This window comes from Haemaphysalis longicornis, unplaced genomic scaffold (assembly GCF_048455015.1).
Source record: "Haemaphysalis longicornis isolate Haplotype H1 unplaced genomic scaffold, Haemaphysalis longicornis Haplotype H1 scaffold_1, whole genome shotgun sequence".
In the NCBI taxonomy this organism is placed as follows: domain Eukaryota; kingdom Metazoa; phylum Arthropoda; class Arachnida; order Ixodida; family Ixodidae; genus Haemaphysalis; species Haemaphysalis longicornis.
This window is the reverse complement of record NW_027526203.1, coordinates 422809672-422830208: the sequence shown is the minus strand read 5'-3', so window position 1 is coordinate 422830208 and position 20537 is coordinate 422809672. Positions and strand designations below refer to the sequence as shown.

At 46.3% G+C, this 20537-nt stretch overlaps 1 protein-coding gene across 1 annotated transcript in view; it reads right to left on the bottom strand.

Annotated features, from left to right (window-relative positions):
* Positions 1–394: 394 nt before the first annotated feature.
* The window catches only part of LOC144155662 (paired box protein Pax-1-like), a 60888-nt gene continuing 40745 nt past the window's right edge, over positions 395–20537 (bottom strand). Inside the window, exons 2-3 of the mRNA XM_077687251.1 lie at positions 8132–8368; positions 395–804 (exon numbers count right to left, since the gene is read on the bottom strand). Coding sequence (XP_077543377.1) covers positions 494–804; positions 8132–8368 — 548 coding nt within the window. The 3' untranslated portion in view covers positions 395–493. The remainder of the gene's footprint in view (positions 805–8131; positions 8369–20537) is intronic.

The following is a 20537-nucleotide window of genomic DNA, read 5'->3' as shown; positions in this document are numbered from 1 at the left end:
TCTCTCTCTCTCTCTCTCTCTCTCTCTCTCTCACATGAAGTCGCGGTGTCTGACCTACTTTAAAGCAAGACATGCGTTTGGAGCTAAGAGGAAACCAGAAGAAGTTACACGGTGTTCGAATCAAGTACCGCATAGTTTTATGCAGGAACTTTACTTCTGTTTGGTTTTGCGGCTGTATTCTGGAGAAATCCCTTCTTTTCGTTTGGCGCGCGCGCCTATTGCTTTGCGTGAAGCAATGGCCACACCAAACGTGGCAGCCCAGTTCAAGATGCAACTTCACCGAAAAGAAAGAAGGAAAGAAGTTTTTCCAGGGTTTCACTGCTGAGCGCGTCACAATGTTCACAGGGAGCACATCAGGCAACGTTTTTTGTAACTTTATTCCATGCCACAAACAAATGCAACTAAACCGTTTAACCCGAAGGTGAAGTGCTTCACCCGTTAACTCTACTTGTATTCTGGAATCTACGAGGGCAAAATGAAAGCTGCGCTGAAGTTACGTGTGGCGACCTAGGATGTCCTTAATAAAGAAGGTTCTCTTCTGCGTGTCTAACCCCATGGAAGCTGGGGGGCGCTGTTCAATGTCCAAGTGACTCTGCGCTACGAGCCGCTGCGGCTTTGACCGGCCCAGAGTTCGCCGCAGGATCCGGTTGATGGAAGATATGCTCGGCAGGGAGTCCCGAGGGCAGACACCGTCGAAGAGTAGCCGTTCGCGGATCTCCCAAGCAAATAGTGCGCCGTTCTCTTGTTTGTATTCGCGGATTTTGCGAATCACCAGAGGAGTCGACACACGGGGCTTGCTTCCGCCTGTAATAAGAAAAAAAGATGGAGTTGCCATCGGCGTTGCCAACCAGTTTCAGTAAAGCAGTCTTTTCATCAAGCGCTACAGGTACTGCGCCGCAGGACCGTGACAAGAACATTTTTTTTTTTTTAGGGAGAGAGTCAGTCACACAGCAGCAGGCATTCTGAGGCAAAATCGCTGGGCTCTTTAAAAAAAAACGAAAAAAATCGACCACCTTCGCAATTGAGATGCGAAGACTGAGGAAACAGTGGAGCTGGTGGTCTTCTCCATGCAAACTGTGTCAAATCAAAGTCCACAATGCCCCCTCCCAAAGTCCAAAATCCCCACTGTCAAAGTCCGAAGCCAAAAGCCAAAGTCTAACGCCAACGCCCGCGCCACGAACTCAAAGCAAATGCTGAGCGCCCTGAATGTGATGATAGTTGCTCATCAGTGTTTTGTTTATGTATACGCTCTGACGATCTTGTAAGCTACTCTTGTGTTTCTCTTTTATGCCTACCCCTGTATGGGCCTGACCAAGGCTCACAGTATCAATAAATAAATAAATAAATAGTGCAGACGGATAGACGCCGGTTTCATAACGCGAGGGACCCAGTACGTTCTATTCCGACAACGGGAAGCGTTTTGTTTTTGATGTGCACACTCCCCACATCTGCTCGTCGGCTCCTTGCCTCCTCGCCACTTCCCCTCACAATTCTTTGTCTACCATTTTCCTCCCCTCCACTTTGCGGCGCCGAGTTTTGAGTGACGCCAGGCACGGATGGAACTCGAGCTTAATGACTCAAGATACATTGATGGGCCTTTAATAATGCGTGAGGATCTCGTCCCTCTCCCTCGCGAACTTGATGCTTGGCCCCATGCGCCCGCCTTGCTCCGGCTTCAGAAGTCCGCAACGCGACGTCGCACGCCCTCCGTACACCGTGCCAACCGTGCTTTGCGCTCTAACCTTCTCAGTGGTCACGTTTGCTCCTGTCGCTCCTCTTGTTAACCAGTGCAGGCATTTCGTCGCAATCATTTCCATTCCTTCCTATGTCGCCTTCCTACATCGGCTGCAGACTAGATTCTACAACGCGTACAAGCGTTGGCGGGAGTAGCGGGACCCGTCGAGCCGGCGCGTCAGCAGAGATAGGGCCGAGCGGCGTTTGAAGTGACGTCTCCTTGGCAACTTCGCTCTCTCTGCACTATCGCACCCTTTCCACTCAATCGTTCTCTGCTTTCCGCCGCTCGCTCTGTAACAGAGCAACGCAGATCGACGCGGAAATTTTGCCGACATGCCCCATGTATTGCTCGCGCAATGACAGACCGGGAAATGTCTCAAAGAAATCCAAACTACTACTCTCAGTGCGTTCATGGTGTACATGATACGGTGGAGAGAAACTAGCAGACAAGCCTTGTACAACTGTAAAAAAGTTAAACGTATGAGCATTGGTAACACCGGACATTATTACTGCGGAAAGTGCAGCCTTTGAAAATATTATATGGGGAAATTGCTGCTTGTGATTCAATGTCATTGTCAGCGACGGTTGTTACGAGGGGTGATCAGTAATTTATCTATCTCCGTATGAAAGAAAGTAGCCAGCGTGTTGAAGCAAGTCTGGGCATGTTGTGACGAATTTCCAGGTCGGACGTGCGTATACAATATATATAGTTGTGGCTCAGGGCCGAGTATATAACGTTTCCGACCACAGAAAAAATTCGGGATTGGTAGCAACACCCAGGGATAAAACTCCCACAAAGAAAAAAGAGCTAAAGGATATTCACGAACGCGTGACTGGGTCATGTCTTGTCTGCCCCATCATCCTACCCAGTACACTTTTTGAGAAATAAGTTTAGGTTGAGTCGAAAGACCGCTGAAGATGACCGTAACACAAGACGACCTCTAGAACAACCTCTACCGAAATGAGCAAAAAAGCAGGGAACTTAATTTTCTCAGACAGACGAATTAACTTTTTCGAATAGCTCATTTTGCAAAATAATTGATGAAATATCGGGTATGCCAAAGGTTGGTGAAAGAGTAGTGCAATAATGCTTAAAGAGTGGTGTTGGTGTTAAAACTTTAACATGCGAAGACCATGGGAACTTTTTTTGTCGTTTTGCGACTAGAAACGAGTCTAAATTAGGACCGCCTCCGCAATTCAAATGAAGTCAGTGCAATGACAGCTCAAGTAATGCCCAAAAATTGCTACACAGAAACATCTGCACGAAAAGTCGTCAAAATTGTCTTTGTCAAAAGTCAGAGAAGAATTTTTTCCAAAGCAGTTTAGGTCAATGCAGTGTACAAGCCACCATGGGACTACAATAAAAAGAATGAAACTTTGGTGTTAAATTTAATTTTTTTTATTAAGGTAGATACTATAGAACGCCGTGGTACTTGTCGGGAGTGCCTATTCGTTGGAGCGTTGAGGCAACCTTCATCGAGTGCCCAGCAAAGCGAGATTTTTTCTCGTACTTGACTGGGGTGTGCAGTTTATCGTTTCGTTGAGCGGTTAGGTACGTACGTTTTCGCTTTATCACCTGAACTCACATCGCTGCTGGGGGCATTGTGTCAAGGCCAGCGACAGCACCCTGGCACACACAACCGTTCGCAAAATTGTAAAATAGCGCTCGTAAAACTTGCTTTCCGTTTGCATCCAATTTCTTGGATAAGCAACCCCCTTGGAGGATATGAACAATATTAGTCTCATGTATACTATCATCACCCGCGAATTTTCATGTATAAATGCTCTTAGTGAACTGGTTTTGTTCGAAACTGAGCCCCATGCGAAGATACTTCCTCGCGAAGTTGGCTTTTTATCATGATAAGTATGTTTGCAGTGAAGAGAGTTTTACAGGCGCTTCTAGGGCGTCTGCATGGCTGTGGCGTCTGCACTACCTAGGGCGCTTTTAGGGTGCCCGGGTTTGCATCGACCTACCGGGCAAACTAAAACTGAGATGACAAAAACAAACAAAAGAGGGAAAGAAAACAAGTTCTGGGTTCAGTCGACTGATGAATGAATAAGTAAAAACATCAAAAAATGTAATGATAGATGACGTGTTTTACTCACAAATGCGGATTGTATGTATGTATGTATGTATGTATGTATGTATGTATGTATGTATGTATGTATGTATGTATGTATGTATGTATGTATGTATGTATGTATGTATGTATGTATGTATGTATGTGTTTATGTACGTATATATGCATGCGCAGGGTGTTGCGACGATAATTGGAACACTTTAAAAAATTTTCCTGAGCGAACCGCTGCTCTGTTCGCGCTCAAACTTGCCACGAAGGTCGCATTTTGTGGTTTATTTTGTTTGATACTGGGAACAACGGTGGTACTTCTCTGCGTATTCTGAAAATAAATAAAAACGATTTTCGCCTATGGGAAAACGGCGGCTGATTTGGACGTGCGAGTCAGCGCAAGTTGATGTTGGAACGACGGAACCACCTGGGGTATGCAGAGCGAAACGCACGTTTGGGATTCACGGTAGAAAAGAGCCAAATGGTGCAGCAGACGATCAGAAAATGCACCTAGGAATGAGCTAGCAGATGATCAGAAAACTCGGTTTCCGGGCTCGCACGTCCAAATCAGCCGCCATTTTCCCATAGGCGAATATCGTTTTTATTTATTTTCAGGATAAACAGGTAAGTACCGTTGTTGTTCCCGGTGTCAAACAAAATAGACCACAAAATGCGACCTTCTTGTGAAGTTTGAGCGCGAACAGAGCGGCGGTTCGCTCAGGAAAAATTTTAAGTGTTCCAATTATCGTCGCAAACACACTGTATGTATGTATGTATGTATGTATGTATGTATGTATGTATGTATGTATGTATGTATGTATGTATGTATGTATGTATGTATGTATGTATGTATGTATGTATGTATGTATGTATGTGTGCATGTATGTATGCATGTATATATGTATGTATGTGTGTATGTATGTATGTATATGGGTGTGTGTATGTATGTATGCATGTATGTGTGTATGTATGTGTGTATGCATGTATGCATGTATATATATGTGTATGTATGCATGTATGTATGAATATATGTGTGTATGCATGTATGTATGTATGTGTGTATGTATGCATGCATGTATATATGTATGTATGTATGTATGTATGTATGTATGTATGTATGTATGTATGTATGTATGTATGTATGTATGTATGTATGTATGTATGTATGTATGTATGTATGCATTTATGTGTGTATGTATGTAGACAGAAATAAGGGTTGGCAGCCAAGAAAGCCTCGTAAAGCAAAGGGGAGAGTGTAGTAGGTCATTGAAATAGATGAAGAATTTGTAAAGACAGAAAGAAAATGGAGAAAAAATACCCGCCGGATGGGATCCAAATCCACGACCTCCAGAATACGCTTCCGGTGCGATGACCACTATGCTACCGGCGGGGCTGTTTTCCCCACCACTTTCTCGGGTATTTATTTTAAGGTATCTTTGTTTCCTGCGCTTGGGGGTGGTAGCCAGCGCCACTCGGACTACTCGGGGTGAAGGGAACCTTCTTTTTAACCCCAGGGCCGTGACTCGAGTGTCTACGACATGTCGAGAGTGGTCGACCAGCGTTTAACCCTCTTAAGTTACCTACGGCACCAAGATTACCAGAACAGAGGCCCTCGCTATGCATGTTGCGAATCAGGGTTGGCAGTCAAGAAAGCCTAGGAAAGGAAAGGGGAGAGTGTAGTAGGTCATTGAAATAGATGAATTTGGAAAGACAGAAAAATTGTGGAGAAAAAATCTCCACTTCCTTTCGGTCCACTTATTGGTCCTTTTACACGAGTTATCCGATATTCGATGGGATATAGTAGGGTTAAGCCAGGTAAGAAGGGTTGGAGAGGGATTTGTGGTGCTTCCTACTGGTGATATTTTCTGTTATCGCGGGCATTCTGAAACACATCACTCAGGTGTAGGGTTTCTGGTTCATAGAGCTATAGCAGGAAATGTGGTAGAATTTCACAGTATTAATGAGCGCGTAGCTTCTTTCGTTATAAGGCTCAACGAGAAGCACACGTTGCATGTGGTTCAGGTCTATGCGCCTACATCCACTTACGATGACGAGGCTGTGGACGCATATTACGAAGACATTGACTTAGCAATTAGACAAGTAAAAACACCGTATAGAGTCATTATGGGTGATTTCAATGCAAAAAAAATTGGCCACAGCAGATAGGGGAGCATGCGGTAGGGAAATTTGGCCTAGGCTCTCGAAACAACCGCGGAGACATGCTCGTTTCATTTGCCGAGAGGAATGATCTGCGCATTATGAATACGTTCTTCCGAAAAAGACAGAATAGAAAATGGACTTGTAAAGGTCCGAATGGCGAAACTAAAAACGAAATTGACTTCATTCTAACTGGCACTCCCCGCATGATTCACGATGTACAAGTGATTGGCCGGATTAAAACAAGTGATCACAGAATGGTCAGAAGTCACATCAGTCTGGATTTAAGAAGGGAAAGATTAAAGATTCTAAAACGGAAGACGCCTAACCTGTCCTCCGTTGGGCGGAAAGTGAACGAATTTCGGTTGTTACTTGAAAACAAATTCTCTGTGTTGTCTAATGACACCAACGATGTGGACTTTCTCAATTATCATTTCACACATGTGGTCATGGAGTCAGCACTAGCCATAGGAGAAAAACAGCCCGCATTCGAATCCAAGTTATCACAGAAAACGAAGGACCTTATTGATCAGCGCCGGAAAAATGTTAGTCCGCATTCCGCGAGACCCAACAGAAATGGCAGAGCTCTCCAAATTGATCAACAAAAGCAAGACTGCCGACATCCGTGCTTTCAATCTTTCAATGTTGCAAAAATTGAAGCAACATTGAAACACGGAGGGAGATTGAAAGCGACTAGAAGGAAGCTCACTACTGGCAAAAATACAATCTATGCACTCCGGGACGCCCGTGGTCACAAAACAAACAATATCGATGATATACTAAAAATAGCCGAGGAATTCTACAGAAACTCTACCCCTGCCTCAGACACACGTTTTCCCGTAAATGGTGTCGAACCCGTTCCGCCGGTTACAACCCATGAGGTAGCGATGGCGCTCCAAACAATGAAGAAAGGCAAAGCTGCAGGAGATGATGGCATTACGTCCGATATATTGTGCCTCGGAGGCAACGTTGTCCTAACGAAGTTTGCAGTCCTATTCTCGCAGTGCTTGAGCTCCCTAAGCGTGCTAAAGGAGTGTAAAAATGCAAATTTATTTCTCCTACATAAGAAAGGTGATGCCAAAGAGCTAAAAAATTACAGGCCCATCAGCCTCCTCTCTGTTACCTACAAATTGTTTACTAAGGTGCGCGTGCGTTTTGGAATGTGCGCGTGCGTTTGCATTTGCATGAATCACGGGTTACGATTCCACTCCGCAAGAGGAAGAATGGCTTATTATTAAAGTCATTCGCAACGGCCCTCGTGATCAGAAATCCAGACCTACTGCTCCCCCGCCTTAATTAAGGAGCGGGATGACCGACCACTGCCAGCAGAAGGGAGCGGTATCGTGATTCTGCTCCCCTTCCTGCTCCCCGCGTTGGTGGGGAGTGGAGGGTCGTGGTGATGAGCACGATGGCAATGGGAATTCCGCGACGTACCGAACTACGCACGTTCAGGACACATTTTTTTTCTTCGGAGCCAGGCTTACGTGATAGTCTATGAAAAAAACAAGCATCATCGCACGAACAATTACAGACAAATCACGCTCGCGAACACGTCGAGAGGGGCCAGCCAGCGCCAAACTTGGGGTGGGCCGGTGGGAACAGCGTACAGTTTATAAGAACAGTGCAAAAAAATTGAAGGGACAGCGAATGCAACTGAAGCGAATTTTGCGGCAAGCAAATTATAACTGCAAACCGCGTTCTTTAATGCGACTAAATGAATTATTTCAGTAAATCCATCAATCACACACGGCATGTTGGTGGCACGAGGCACACCGCACACGGCACGAAGTGCCGTCATGCTGTCACAAGGCTGCATGACGCTGTAATGTCGGCGAAAGCTTTCATCACTCGGCAAGACAGGTGTACAGTCGGCCAAATCTTTAACTGGCGTTCGCGAGAGGCGACTTTTCATGCGTCAGCGCCGTATGACGGAAGCCAAGTTGCGAACAGGTCGAGACTAAATGCATGCTCAGAACCCACGCTCAGCTGGGCCCATCGTCTGCTAGGCTGTTCCTTCGTAAGATCACCATAAGAAAGAAAAATAGCAGCTCGCGTACGCTAGTTCAAGATTTGGCCGACTGTACCTGACGGCGTCCCGCGCACTAACGTTCAAAGAAAGAATGCGCTCCAGGGCCCGCGGAATACGGTCAGACTTAAGAGTGTGTGGTCACCGATGGCTCCGGGCAGAATGGAGCCGGTCTCCGTGAAGCGCGCCAGGATCTTGGAGACGCATCCGTGGGAGACGAGCAGCTGGCGCGAGATGTCGCACGGCCGGTAGCCGAACAGGGCCAGCTCCAGAATCCGCAGCCGCACGTGGAAAGGCAGTGGCTTGCCGTTGGCGAAGCTGCCGCCCAGTTGGTTCACTCCGCCACAGCTGGCCTCACCGCCGATCCGACGACCGGTCCCTGCTAGGAAGATTCCGCAACCATGCACAGGTGATGCTAGCTGCACGTAGCACGTAGTGCCACAAGAAAGGAAACCTATAGCACGCGCTGCGACTCGCGTGATGCACGCTGCAAGGCAGTTCACGTTTCGCGGAGTCATTGCGCGTGTGAACGATCGCGAGACTTGCTGTGCGGCATGCCTCAGCGGGCTACAGCCAAGAGTGTGCGTCCTGACTACTTCCCGTACCGATAGGACGGGCTGACAAAGTGTGATAGCTGAAGCCTTATTAATTCCAAGTAGATTGTGATAGTTCTCGTTGTTTTGGCCGTGTACAGGCGCGACAAATTTTCGAATACAGTAGAGAGTTAAACCAGACGGAATCCTGGTCCCGGTATCGTAGCCTTTGGCCAAATGGCCGAACTGTATGCGCCGAGAAGGGCTGAAACAAGTTGCAGTACCATGACCTGTTTTCCGATCTACTGCAACCGCCCAATGCACAGCATGACACGCCGAGAAGAACGCATATAATACGCATATGGCACCTGTAAAGTACTAGGGCGAAAACACACGTACGCACACAAGCGCGCAACGCATGCATGCGTTCAGACACACACATCCACAAAAAACTCACTCACGGTAGTGACGCAGCAAATACGTGAACCTCTTTATGGCCACGCTAGAACAACAGGTGCCTCTTACCGCTTTAACGTCAACGTGGAATACTTTCACGACCCGGATCTACTCAATTTCTAAGTATACGTGCATCCTCTTCTACTCCAGACCATCGTTTCCACTTACGCTTCGCTTCCAGCTTTCACTGCGGTCTGGCTCCAACATCGGGCTTATATTTCGCACTTACATCCAGAAGTGACTTCTTTATGCATGCGCAACATTCATTTGAACAGTCTTGATCTGTAGTCTTGATCTGTAAGCACAATTCTTTTGGTTCGGCTGTTACAGTAACCGGCTGTTACAGAGTAATCGGCTGTTACAGATAACCTTGGTTGGGCGCAGTAACTGATCTGTTAGGAATGAGGGCGGGAAGGATGGATTCTGTTTTCCTGTAACGGGTAAACGAGACGCGGGGAAGGGTGCAATTGTCCGGCAACAAAAGCTAACCAGGCTGCACCAGCTTACGAGGCCGAGATTCGATGTAATGCCTCATTCAAAAAACACAATTACATTGATATTGGAGACCTATTCTCGGCTGTTTGGAAATAGCGCCAATTAGATTACTTGAACTCCCCATCCCCCATTCCAACAAATCTCTTGGTAGCCAAGGGGATCAGTGGTCTGCCTTGATTCTGAGAGGCTGACGGTAGGCTCTATTAATCATATCGGATGATCCCATATTCATGAACTCTGACTTTCACCGACTCCACATGTTGCTCATTCATTCATTCATTTATTAATTAATTCATTCATTCATTCACTTAGTGCGCGGTAAATAGTAGATAGGACACGTAAATAAGCAGAAATTTTAACGTTGCTACCCCTCGATTATTTATATCTTTATTTTGAAAACTGGATGCACGTCACCCAAAATTCTTTTGTCCTCGTTAACCAATTGCATTGAGAATTTACAGTTCTCGTACCCTCACGGATGATTCCCAAAACAAAAATACGTAAGCTTCAGACAGGCAGAACTTCTAAACATTATTTGTATTATGCCTATTAAACTGCCGAATAGTACACTGAAAATGAGCACTAAAATTACTTTAAAGGACATGCCAAAATTGCAAAGATTTGTTAATCTGGTTGCAATAAATTTAGTTTTTCCATAGCATCAGTCAATCGCAGCAAGAATTATTAATGTGTGCTATACGTTCCCCGTCCGGATAGGGCTCAAGTCAGGCATTCGAACTCATTTACACTGTTTGCAACCCAGGCACACTTGCAAATTTGCAATATACATGGCACCGCAGCAATCACACTTGGTATAGCATAAGAACAAAACGGAAAGCTCCGTCCTAATGAACCATGAACAGCGCTACTGCGCTGCGGATCATAAAAAGTTGCCCATCAAAAATACAGTTTCATTATTGAAAGATTGAATAAAAAAGCCACTCCGATCCCTGTTCACAAGCTTTTGAGACGCACTGAGGGCTGACCCTTGAGACGAAGCCCTGCCCCTCTACTGCTATCGCAGTCAGGTACGCAAATGCGTCAGATAGAAAAAAAAAATCTGAAAATAACCGCACATTTTCTTTCTTGCATAAAATTAAAACAAACTTTCAAACTATATTATTTACTGAAGCCCCAAAGCTAGTAGAACGGAAAAACAAGGGGATAAGAGGGGGGAACAAAGCTATAGCACCGTAACCAAAAAATTTTTTTTGCGTTGCCTTGAAGCTAATTTTCGGGATTTTTTTGCCAGGGAGGGGAGAGTAGAGGAAGGTAGAATCCAAATGTAAGGGCCACAGATAATCTGGAAAAAAATATTGTTGATTCCTCTGTCATGGGAATCGGTAAAACACGAAAGTGAAATGGGCAGTGAAATCTGCAGCTGAGCATGATTTGCGGGTCGGCGGCTGTCTTGTGGGTGTGCTTGGCGACCGACGTCCTGCTGGCGGGTCACTTCGGCAAAGGTGTACTGGCGTCATTTTCATGACGGATATGACGTCAGTGAAATATTGGTGTATACCGGCATAAAGCACTTTCGTGTTAAAATATAAAACCAGAAAACGAACAACCCTAAGTATAGCGTACTCTTTGGTTCTAAAGGTTGCTTCCCCGCAAGAAGACCCTGTGTGCAGGGGTGCATCCTTTACAGGCCAGGCCGCTTGCTTCGTTGTACTGGCGTCACTTCTGTGATGGATATGACGTCACTCAGATATTTGTGTATCCCGGAATAAAACACTTTCGTGTTAAAACATGATGGGAGGTACAACTACACCTTGGGGTGTTTTGTGAAGAACAAAGTTATTATCGAGCGTAAAGCTTGAAACTCTTCAGCATGAAATGGCCCATTTCACGTACTGCGGCGCACCTGAGCGTAACAGGGATCAGACGCAAAAAAAAAAGGCTATATTTGTATGTATCCTGTGTTCGACATAAGTTCCTTACTTGCCCCAGGCGACAACCGTGTCGTGATAATGTGATGGCAGGCACCGTCTCATTAAACACTGTTTTTGAACGGGCACATATTTTGCAATTGGGGGAGGTCAGACCAGCAAAACTATTCCCTCATGATAACGGTTCATGGCTGACCATTGTCTGCAATCGAGCAAAGTGGAAAAAACTGTGCCCTGAAAACATGACGCCAGTCCATGCAACAGTTAACCACTAACCGCCCTAGCAAGAGAACAGTTTATATAACTGCGGAGGCTCTGTACCACTGCACCCATAAAAAAGTCCGAGGACACCAAAGTGTTTATTAAGTGTTGTGAATGCCGAAGCATTGATGACCGATTGAACGCAGGAGAGTGCTCCTTCGTGCGGGTATGTTAATTGACGTCCACCGCCAATGGACCCTGCCAACGAATCAGCCCTGAGCTTCTGACAGCAGCTGTCATCGTCATTGGCCAATTCCCTTTGAGTGCGCATTTGTGAATTGTTGGTGGGTATGTTGACATCGCAGCCAAATGGGAGTAGGCGAAACGTCCTTGAGCCTCCGATGGCATGCCGTGGCGACATTCTGTGTTCACGTGAACACAACCCCGGCACTTGCGGCGCGATGTAGAACGAAAATTAATCGTGGTGTTAGGCTCCCCTAAACTGACCTGCAAGGTAGCGAACCACCTTTATTTGCGTAAATAGCGCCTAAAGGTGATCTAAGCGAACATTTTCACAGAAAAGAATATAGAAATTGAGAGAAAAAAAAACTGTGGCTGATTCCTCTGTCATATGAGTCAGTCAAATGCGAAAGTGAAATGTGCAGGGAAGTCTGCAGCTGAGCATGACTTGCGGGTAGGCGGCTGTCTTGTGGGTGTGCTTGGCGAGCGACGTCCTGCTGGCGGGTTGCTTCGGCCAAAATGCACTGGCGTCATTTCCACGACGGATATGAAGTCAGTGAAATCTTGGGGTACCGCGGCATAAAACACTTTCGTGTTAAAATATAAAACCCGAAAACGAACAACCCCAAGTATAACGTACTGTTTAGTACTAAAGGTTGCTTCCCCGCAAGAAGACCCTGTGTGCAGGGGTGCACCCTTTACAGGCCGCTTGCTCCGTTGTACAGGCGTCACTTCCGTGACGGATATGACGTCAGCGAAATCTTCGTGTATCCGGGAATAAAACACTTTCGTGTTAAAAAGCCTTCCACTGACCGACTGATTGAACAAACTTTATTGAGGAATAGGAAAAGGAGGGAATAGGGTAGAGGATAGAGTGGTGTGGAATTCATGGGTGGAACCCTAGGTCCAGGGCACCAGTGGCTAGTGCGCCTGTCTTCGCTCTCTCCAGCAGGTTGAGTTGGTCCTGTGGAGATGTGCTTGCCAAGGCCGCCTCCGATGTATCCAGTGTAGTAGGCTGCGTCGAGCTGTTGCGGGTGCCTGTTCCCCATATGATTGAGCAAAACCATGTGGCGTGGAACAGCATTGCTGTCTCGCCGCATTTCTTGCAGTATTCGTCAAGGTCTCGATGTTGGTGTCGCAGCATCTTGGACCATCTGGATTTGTGTATGTACGTATTAGTCTGGATTTTTCGCAGGATTTGCGCTTCCGAGGCCGTGAGGTCTTTATGTGGATGAGGGAATTGAACCTTCAGCTGCCGGGCTATGCGTAGGGTTTCACCATAAGTGGGCGCTGTGTAAGAACGTGTGGCGGTCCTCATGTTCCGGGGTCCATGTGATATTGCGTAACTTTCCCATTTTTTGGGGCAGTATGTATCTGAACTATTTGGGTATTCTCCCAGCGGTGATTAGTCGTTCCGCATCTTGGGAGTTTGTTACCATGTTAAGGCTGCTTTGCTATTTTTCTCTCAGCCGAATGGCCAAAAGTATTGCACCGACGTCGGCTTGTTTGACGGTGGCGTTTCTCTTGGAGAGGCAGTTTAAAATTTCTCCCTCTTTGGTGGTTACCACTGAGACCATCGTAACTTCCACTGCTGGGCTCGAACCCCGGCCTCTAGCGTCAGAACCCGCAGATCTATCACTCGTCCATGAGGCCAAACAGCGATTTTTTCCCCAGCGGCTGATCAAAAGAACAGCGGGAGTGTTGAAACGAAGCAGTAGGCAACGCTAGGTGTAACAAACAGCGCCGGCCTTGTACCTACATGGGAACGGAATGTCGCCATGCTGTCATTGTCACTGGTCAATCCACTGGAGTGGGTATGTTGTCGAGCCTATGTTCAGCCTTAACATGTGGTGATTACCTTAATGGTGAGCCTAACCACATGCCGAGCAACGTCAGACTTATTGCGCGTTGAGGCTGCGTATATCGATTGTCGATGTTTTCGTAGTCAAACACACATTTACGTGCGCCCAACTTTAGTCAGCTAAACCGTATCGGCGATGCGTGCTTCAATCGCATCCTGGAGGCCATGGGTTCGATTCCCGTACACACCCAAATTTTGCTTACTTCCTTTTCTACTCAATTACTTTACTTCTATTATCTTTGCTCCGTCGGGCATTTTAGACGTTCCTTTGGTACAGAAGCCAACGGCTCCTTTTCCGCCAATGAGCCCCTGAGCCTTCTTCACGACAACGCATCTAGCTGACTGACCATCGTGAAAGTAGGCTATTAGCGAGGTCCATCGGAGGATTCGGCACGAAAAAAAAGTGTTGTACGCTTTGACATTGCGCAATGCAAGCGGGGCGCTTTGCAGTGCGTGATGACACAGCGACGAATATCACTTTTTTATGCGCGCATTAAACGGCCTATTGGGTTGAAAAAGGCGGTGTCCGGTGTCTGTAACAACAAACGGCACCTAAACGTTGGTGATTTTTTTAACACGAAAGTGTTTTATTCCCGGATACACAAACATTTGTGTGACGTCATATCCGTCACGGAAGTGACGCCAGTACAACGAAGAAAGCGGCCTGTAAAGGGTGCACCCCTGCACACACGGTCTTCTTGCGGGAAGCAGACCTTATAACCAGAGACTACGTTATACTTAGGGTTGTTCGTTTTCTGGTTTTATATTTTAACACGAAAGTGTTTTATGCCGGGATACACCAAGATTTCACTCGCGTCATATCCGTCACGGAAATGACGCAAGTACATCTTTGCCGAAGCGACCCTCCAGCAGGACGTCGCTCACCAAGCACACCCACAATACAGCCGCCGACCCGCAAATCACGCTCAGCTGCAGATTTTGCTGCACATGTCTTTCGTGTTTTACCGATTCCTATAACAGAGGAATCAACCACAATTTTTAAATTATTTTGGCAATAATTCTAACTATGCTTTGAGACTATCGACGTTACCCGCAGCTTGACGCATAATGAGTTGGACGTTGCTTGAAACTTCGTTAAGCTCAGCGTTAAGGTTCCCTAACGTTAAGCCAAACAAGGGCATAACACATGCCCTCAGAAGCGTCTTGGCCAGTGTTGGACACAGTGTTGCTTTTGGCAATAATTCTAACTACGCTTTGAGACTATCGACGTTACCCGCAGCTTGACGCATAATGAGTTGGACGTTGCTTGAAACGTCGTTAAGCTCAGCGTTAAGGTTCCCTAACGTTAAGCCAAACAAGGACATAACACATGCCCGCAGAAGCGTCTTGGCCAGTGTTGGACACAGTGTTGCACAGACAGAGTAGCACGCATGCCCGACTCGCCCAGCGGCGTACCAGTCACCAGCGACCAAGGCCACTCTGCGCGACGTATGAAGCATGTACAGCCACGATCAAAAGTCTACGGACCAGGTAAATGGCAATTTTAAGTTATTTCTCTTCCTATAGCAGCCAGACAAACTGTCTAATGTTTGCGAAATGTCGTATAAGTACTGAACTAACGAAAACTACCGCACATAGTACTCCAGGCTGCGTGTGGCATAGAAATAACTATAAATTGCTGCTTTCGTGGTTAGTAAACTTCTGCTGTTGGGTGTACATCGTCGGCGGCCGCAACCGCATCCACCAATGCAGACACCAATGCAGGTAGATGTCAAACTTTCCTTTTCAGAAACTTACTCCACCACGGGGATTTTTTTTTTAATCTAGTTGGTTAAACTTGGCATCAGCGAATGGTGGCCATCCACTTGAGTACACCGCAGATACCCCGCAGCGGAATACGAAAACATCAGTCGCAGCGCAAAAATCGAGGGAGCATTCAGCGGCGTTCAATTGGAAAATAATTCTTTCGCACTCGCAATTCATGGCAAGTGCTCAAGTGTCGCCAGACACGTCAGACGATTCATACTTGACATCGTTATTCCACGTTATTTCTCGTTATGCCCAAACTTGCCTCCGTGAAATTGGGGACATGGGTGCATTGTGTTCAAGCAAATCCACGTAATTTTAGAGCGTAAGAATTGCGGTTCGTAATTGGCATGTACGTTGTCCGCTTTCGGACCACGATTGGTCTACCTTGCCAGAGGAAAATTGGCTTCCAATTACTCACCCTTCTCAGTCATCAACACTTCGAAAATCAGGCCCCTGCGTCCTAATTTCTAGCGCGAATGACACCTTTACTTTGTTGCTCAGCTTTAAAGGGGCTTTTGGTTGGTTAATTTAGTTATTTAGTGTACCTAGGTACCTATGCAGCTTCGTAAAACGGCACCTTGGTTTTAGAAAGCTCGAAGCGCAAGCATGACGAGTAAAATGCAACGGAAAAACAAATTAGACTGCGTCATAACTGTTAGCTTGTGCTCGTAGCCGGCGCGAGAATTTTGTTAGGTACAGATTTGTATATACGTTTGCACTATGTAGCCCAGTTTCTGAAATTTTACCTCTCTTTCTTGGCAAATTTATTATCCAGCTCTTGGACAGTTTTCTTTGTTTCGTGTGTTTAACGGTATGCAAGTATAACTTAACTCGCGCCCAGTTATTTAGGATTAATATGACGTATTTTGGACGATCCCTTTAGCCGAGAGGAAAATAGATATTAGCCTTTGTACTATTTGCAGTAGGCTTACATGTCCTACGCATGACTATAGTATTAAACATATAGTATAGAGATACACGCGTACTTCCACATTATACCGATAGTCTTGACTTAAAGGAATTCGTTTAAAATACGCAAGTGGCTGGGATTACCTCTTCGAAGCCCTCTGAACCAGGCCTCGATCCATACTACTGGTAAACTGTGTTTTTCAGCATATCTCAAATACTGAACCGCCTGGCACAAGGATTTCTCAACTTTTTACGAAAAGAATCCCCGCACGCACGCACGCAATATATGCACCCAAGTTTGAAGGTGGGTTCGGTACTGCTAAATGTATTGTAGGCCTAAAAAATTCCCGCGTTTCCTCCCACATACAAGCGAAACACGGTTACTGCAAATCGCATATAAACGATACTATAGCAGACGAGAAACGCCTGAAAATTGTCATCAGGCCTGGCTAAAAAGCCGACGGAGACTTGCGAGCAAACTTTTCAACTCGATGAAATGTTTGGTCTTTGATTAGCCCAAGCGGAAAGAACGAGCTGATAGTCTGGAAGGCTCTGATAATGTTCTGATGAAACCTAATTGCTATTACATTCTGAAAGCATATAAACTTTTCTTCTCATACCGCTTCGAAGGCCCGCGAGACGTTTAGAGACTGCAAGAATGGCATTAACGACATGGTTATACAGTGCCTACATGAATTCAGAAATTTAAGCTAGAAGAATGGAATCTTTTCTTGTAGTCTTTTAACGTCTCGCGGAACTTCAAAGCGACGTTAGGAGAAAAGTTTATGATTTCAGAGTGTAATAGCAATTAGGTTGCATCAGAACATTATCAGAGCTTATCGAACCATGTCGTTAATGCCATTTAACATGACTATGAGATCATTTCAATAGCAACAACACACTCAGGAGCGCAGCAGACAAAATGGGCCGCGATTAGAGAAACGAATTTAGGGGTCTAATTCTTAAACACGGCGGCCATATTTAGACTCATGAAAGACGCAAAATATCCGCGTACTATTTCGTACTGACTAAAGTCCGCGGGCGTGCTATCAAAACCCCAAGTCCTCGGTATTCCGCAAAGTGCAGCGATTGTTTGGTACGATGAAAGCTCTGTCTCAGTGCTGCATCATCCTTGTCACCGTGATACTAAATCAGGCAGAGTTCATGGTAATATTTTCTTTTAGCGCGTAAAATCATGCCCGTCCGATTTCGCCTTGTGTAACATAGGGCGAAAATTTAGACTTACGTAAAAAGTGTGTAAAAGCGGGACGAAATACGATTATTTTGTTAATCTTGGCATAAATCAGCGGCGAACAATCCACAGCGCACTTTTTTTATTTACGATGAGGTAGTAACTAAGTACGAGCATTTATATTTTTATCGCATTTTATTTGGTTGCTGATCATGTCCCCTTTCTGCCCTAGTCATGCGCATATGATATTAGTACACGTTAGCTTTAAGTCTAATGGTTGCTGTAAAGTATCAAACTCTAAAGGCAAGTAAGCAGCACACAATACAAATGTACAAAGTCATTCAGTACATAGAAACCAAACCTGGGCTAAACTATGGACGTACTGCGAAGGTGTGGCCCAAATTATTGCAGACAAATCGACGCTTTTTTAACGCACAATCACAGGCGCCGCGACTAGCAGCATAATCAATTCGCATGAGCACAACAGTGCCTTAAACACTGAGAAACTACACTACAGCGCGTCTAAAAACCAAGTCCAGCAGACCTTAATCTTATAAACAGTTACCTGCGTCCTTCATCGTTGCTTTTTTTTTCGACTTAGCCTGAGTTCTAAAAGTTATTAACTACTTTTAACGAGCGCGCACATGCCAGGTTTTTATCCGACACTTGCACAGGGGTTGCTCTACCACCGGTAATGACAGCCAGCTTAAAACCTCTTTAGGCATCTGTCACCCCATGCGCCCAGTAAAAACACGCACCCACGTTCGTGTGCACTGAACGAAAGCCTACGGGTGACTTGGCACCCAAACGTGGCCCTCGGTCGCCGAGGGTGCGTGCTCAGGCCGGCGCCTGGCTGCGCGCGCAGCTCACCGTTGCCGGAGGCGACGGAGGCGGGCACCGGTGCTCGCGCAGGCTCCGTGGCGGCCGAGGACATGTCCCAAACAAAGCGCCGATCGTCGGCGACATCTTTCCCTTATATAGGGAGCCGGGACGTGGGAAAACGTCAGATGCTGTGGCTTTCCATCTGGTCGCCGCAGAGGGTAATTGGATTGAGAAACTTTTCGCATTCAGCGCCTCGGAAGAGATTTCCTGCGCTGCTCCCGTCTCCGTTTCCTCCCCTTTTTCTTTGGCCGCCTCTTCCCGACGGCTGTAACTCGGTCCCCCCTCCCGGGGTCGTCGCTGCTTTACGGCCGCCCACTCTCTCGGGCATCGGACACGGGCCCTCCGACGACGCGCGCCACAGACGCGCTCCACTGAGCCCCTCTCACTTGGCCGTCCCCGCAGCCCAACGAGCCTCTGTGCGTTGTGGTGAAGTGTGCGATGCACACGGCGACGCGCTTTTACTGCTCTTGAAAGGGACAGGCGCCGCCGCCTGTTCGCACCGCCCACGTCCAGTTGCGCACTGTTTCGATGTCTAGGAGCGAGCCACCTGTATACGCGTGGGATGGGTGCCGGTGTGAATTGCCCTTTGAACGACGGGTCGGTGTATGCATTTGGGCTACAGTACTACAGGCATTCGCTCCAGTTGTACTCGGGCATGTCTGCTGTCTACGTGGTAATTTCGGGAGCGAATAAATTGATTAAATAAACGTAATTTTAGTACTTATTAAGATTGATATTCATGCAATGGTGCCACCTTATTAACATATATTGAAACTGGGTTGAGCTGGCTCGAGAACATTATCACCCGTAAAACACGTTGACTTGGGGTAGGGGATGAAGGAGAGACGAGAAAAAAAAAAGCAATCATTTCTCGCTCGGCGATTGCGTGATCTTTTTATATTTTATAATTGCTTCTTCCGAAATTAACCTACCCAAAGACAAATTGCATGTCCAAAAAAAGGGGGTGGGGGGGACCAAGTAACAAATAGTGCTTCTCATATTGCTAGCTTAGTCTTAATAAAACAACACAAAAAACAAAGCGTGAACTTTTTTTTTACACCCTCCACCCACCCTGTTTTCTAACATTTCCTAATGGCTGCCTTGTTCACCTACGAATGTTTGGAACATTCTTCATAGACATGATTGTGGCTCGGTCGATAGGGTACGCAAAACATACGCAGAACAGGCAACAGGTTTGCGTACTACGTTAAAGGTGCAATCATTCTCTTAAACCGGAATACGACTGAACACATAATGGGAAAGTTAGGGTGTTTATATGCTGGAAACACGACTGGAGTAATTGTAAATAATTGTAAAAAGAGCGTTCATTTCAGAGAGAGAGAGAGAGAGAGAGAGAGAGAGAGAGAGAGAGAGAGAGAGAGAGAGAGAGAGAGAGAGAGAGAGAGAGAGAGAAACTTTACTGAAACGCCTGCAGAGCGGTTAGGCTTCATGGGGTCCGTCACCGTGACGTGGCTCGCGACGACGTCTCGAATGAGAAGCGAATTCCGTTCCCTCCCACTCGATCCGGCTTCTTACTAACCTGACGAGCGCATTACTCAGGCAGTTTGATCCGCCTCCGCAACAAGAATATCGGCGGATCGTTCGTTTTATTTCATTGCCAACTCATCCGCTCCCGTTACTCGTGGAGTGATGCGGGGTCAGCCCAGTAATCTACCGTATTTACTCGCGTAATGATCGCACTTTTTTAAAAAAAAAATGATGCCAATTTAAGGGTGCGTTCATTACGCGGGATAAACGTTTTGCGAAAAAATTGTGAGCACAAAAAACGGAAGCAGGTTGCGCGTCAAAATTTTTACAATAATGCTCATGAACATAATAAAAATAAAAATAAAAACATAATAAAACTTCGCACACCACCGCCAGCCGCTTTGCAAAGTGACGAAAAATGAAAAATACAATGTTTCCATGAATTATGGAATGCGCCGGAACGAGTCCGCTGCGAGGTGATAGCAGGTCGACCAATACTGCCTGCCGCTGTCACAGTGAGGGATATCAAAAGAGAGATGGCTGCCGACGCAGAAAGCTGAGCGCGCTTTTTTTTTTTTTTTTTTGTCTTCTGAGTACATTATGTACCGTTAATGGGGGTTTCTTCCTCAGCAATA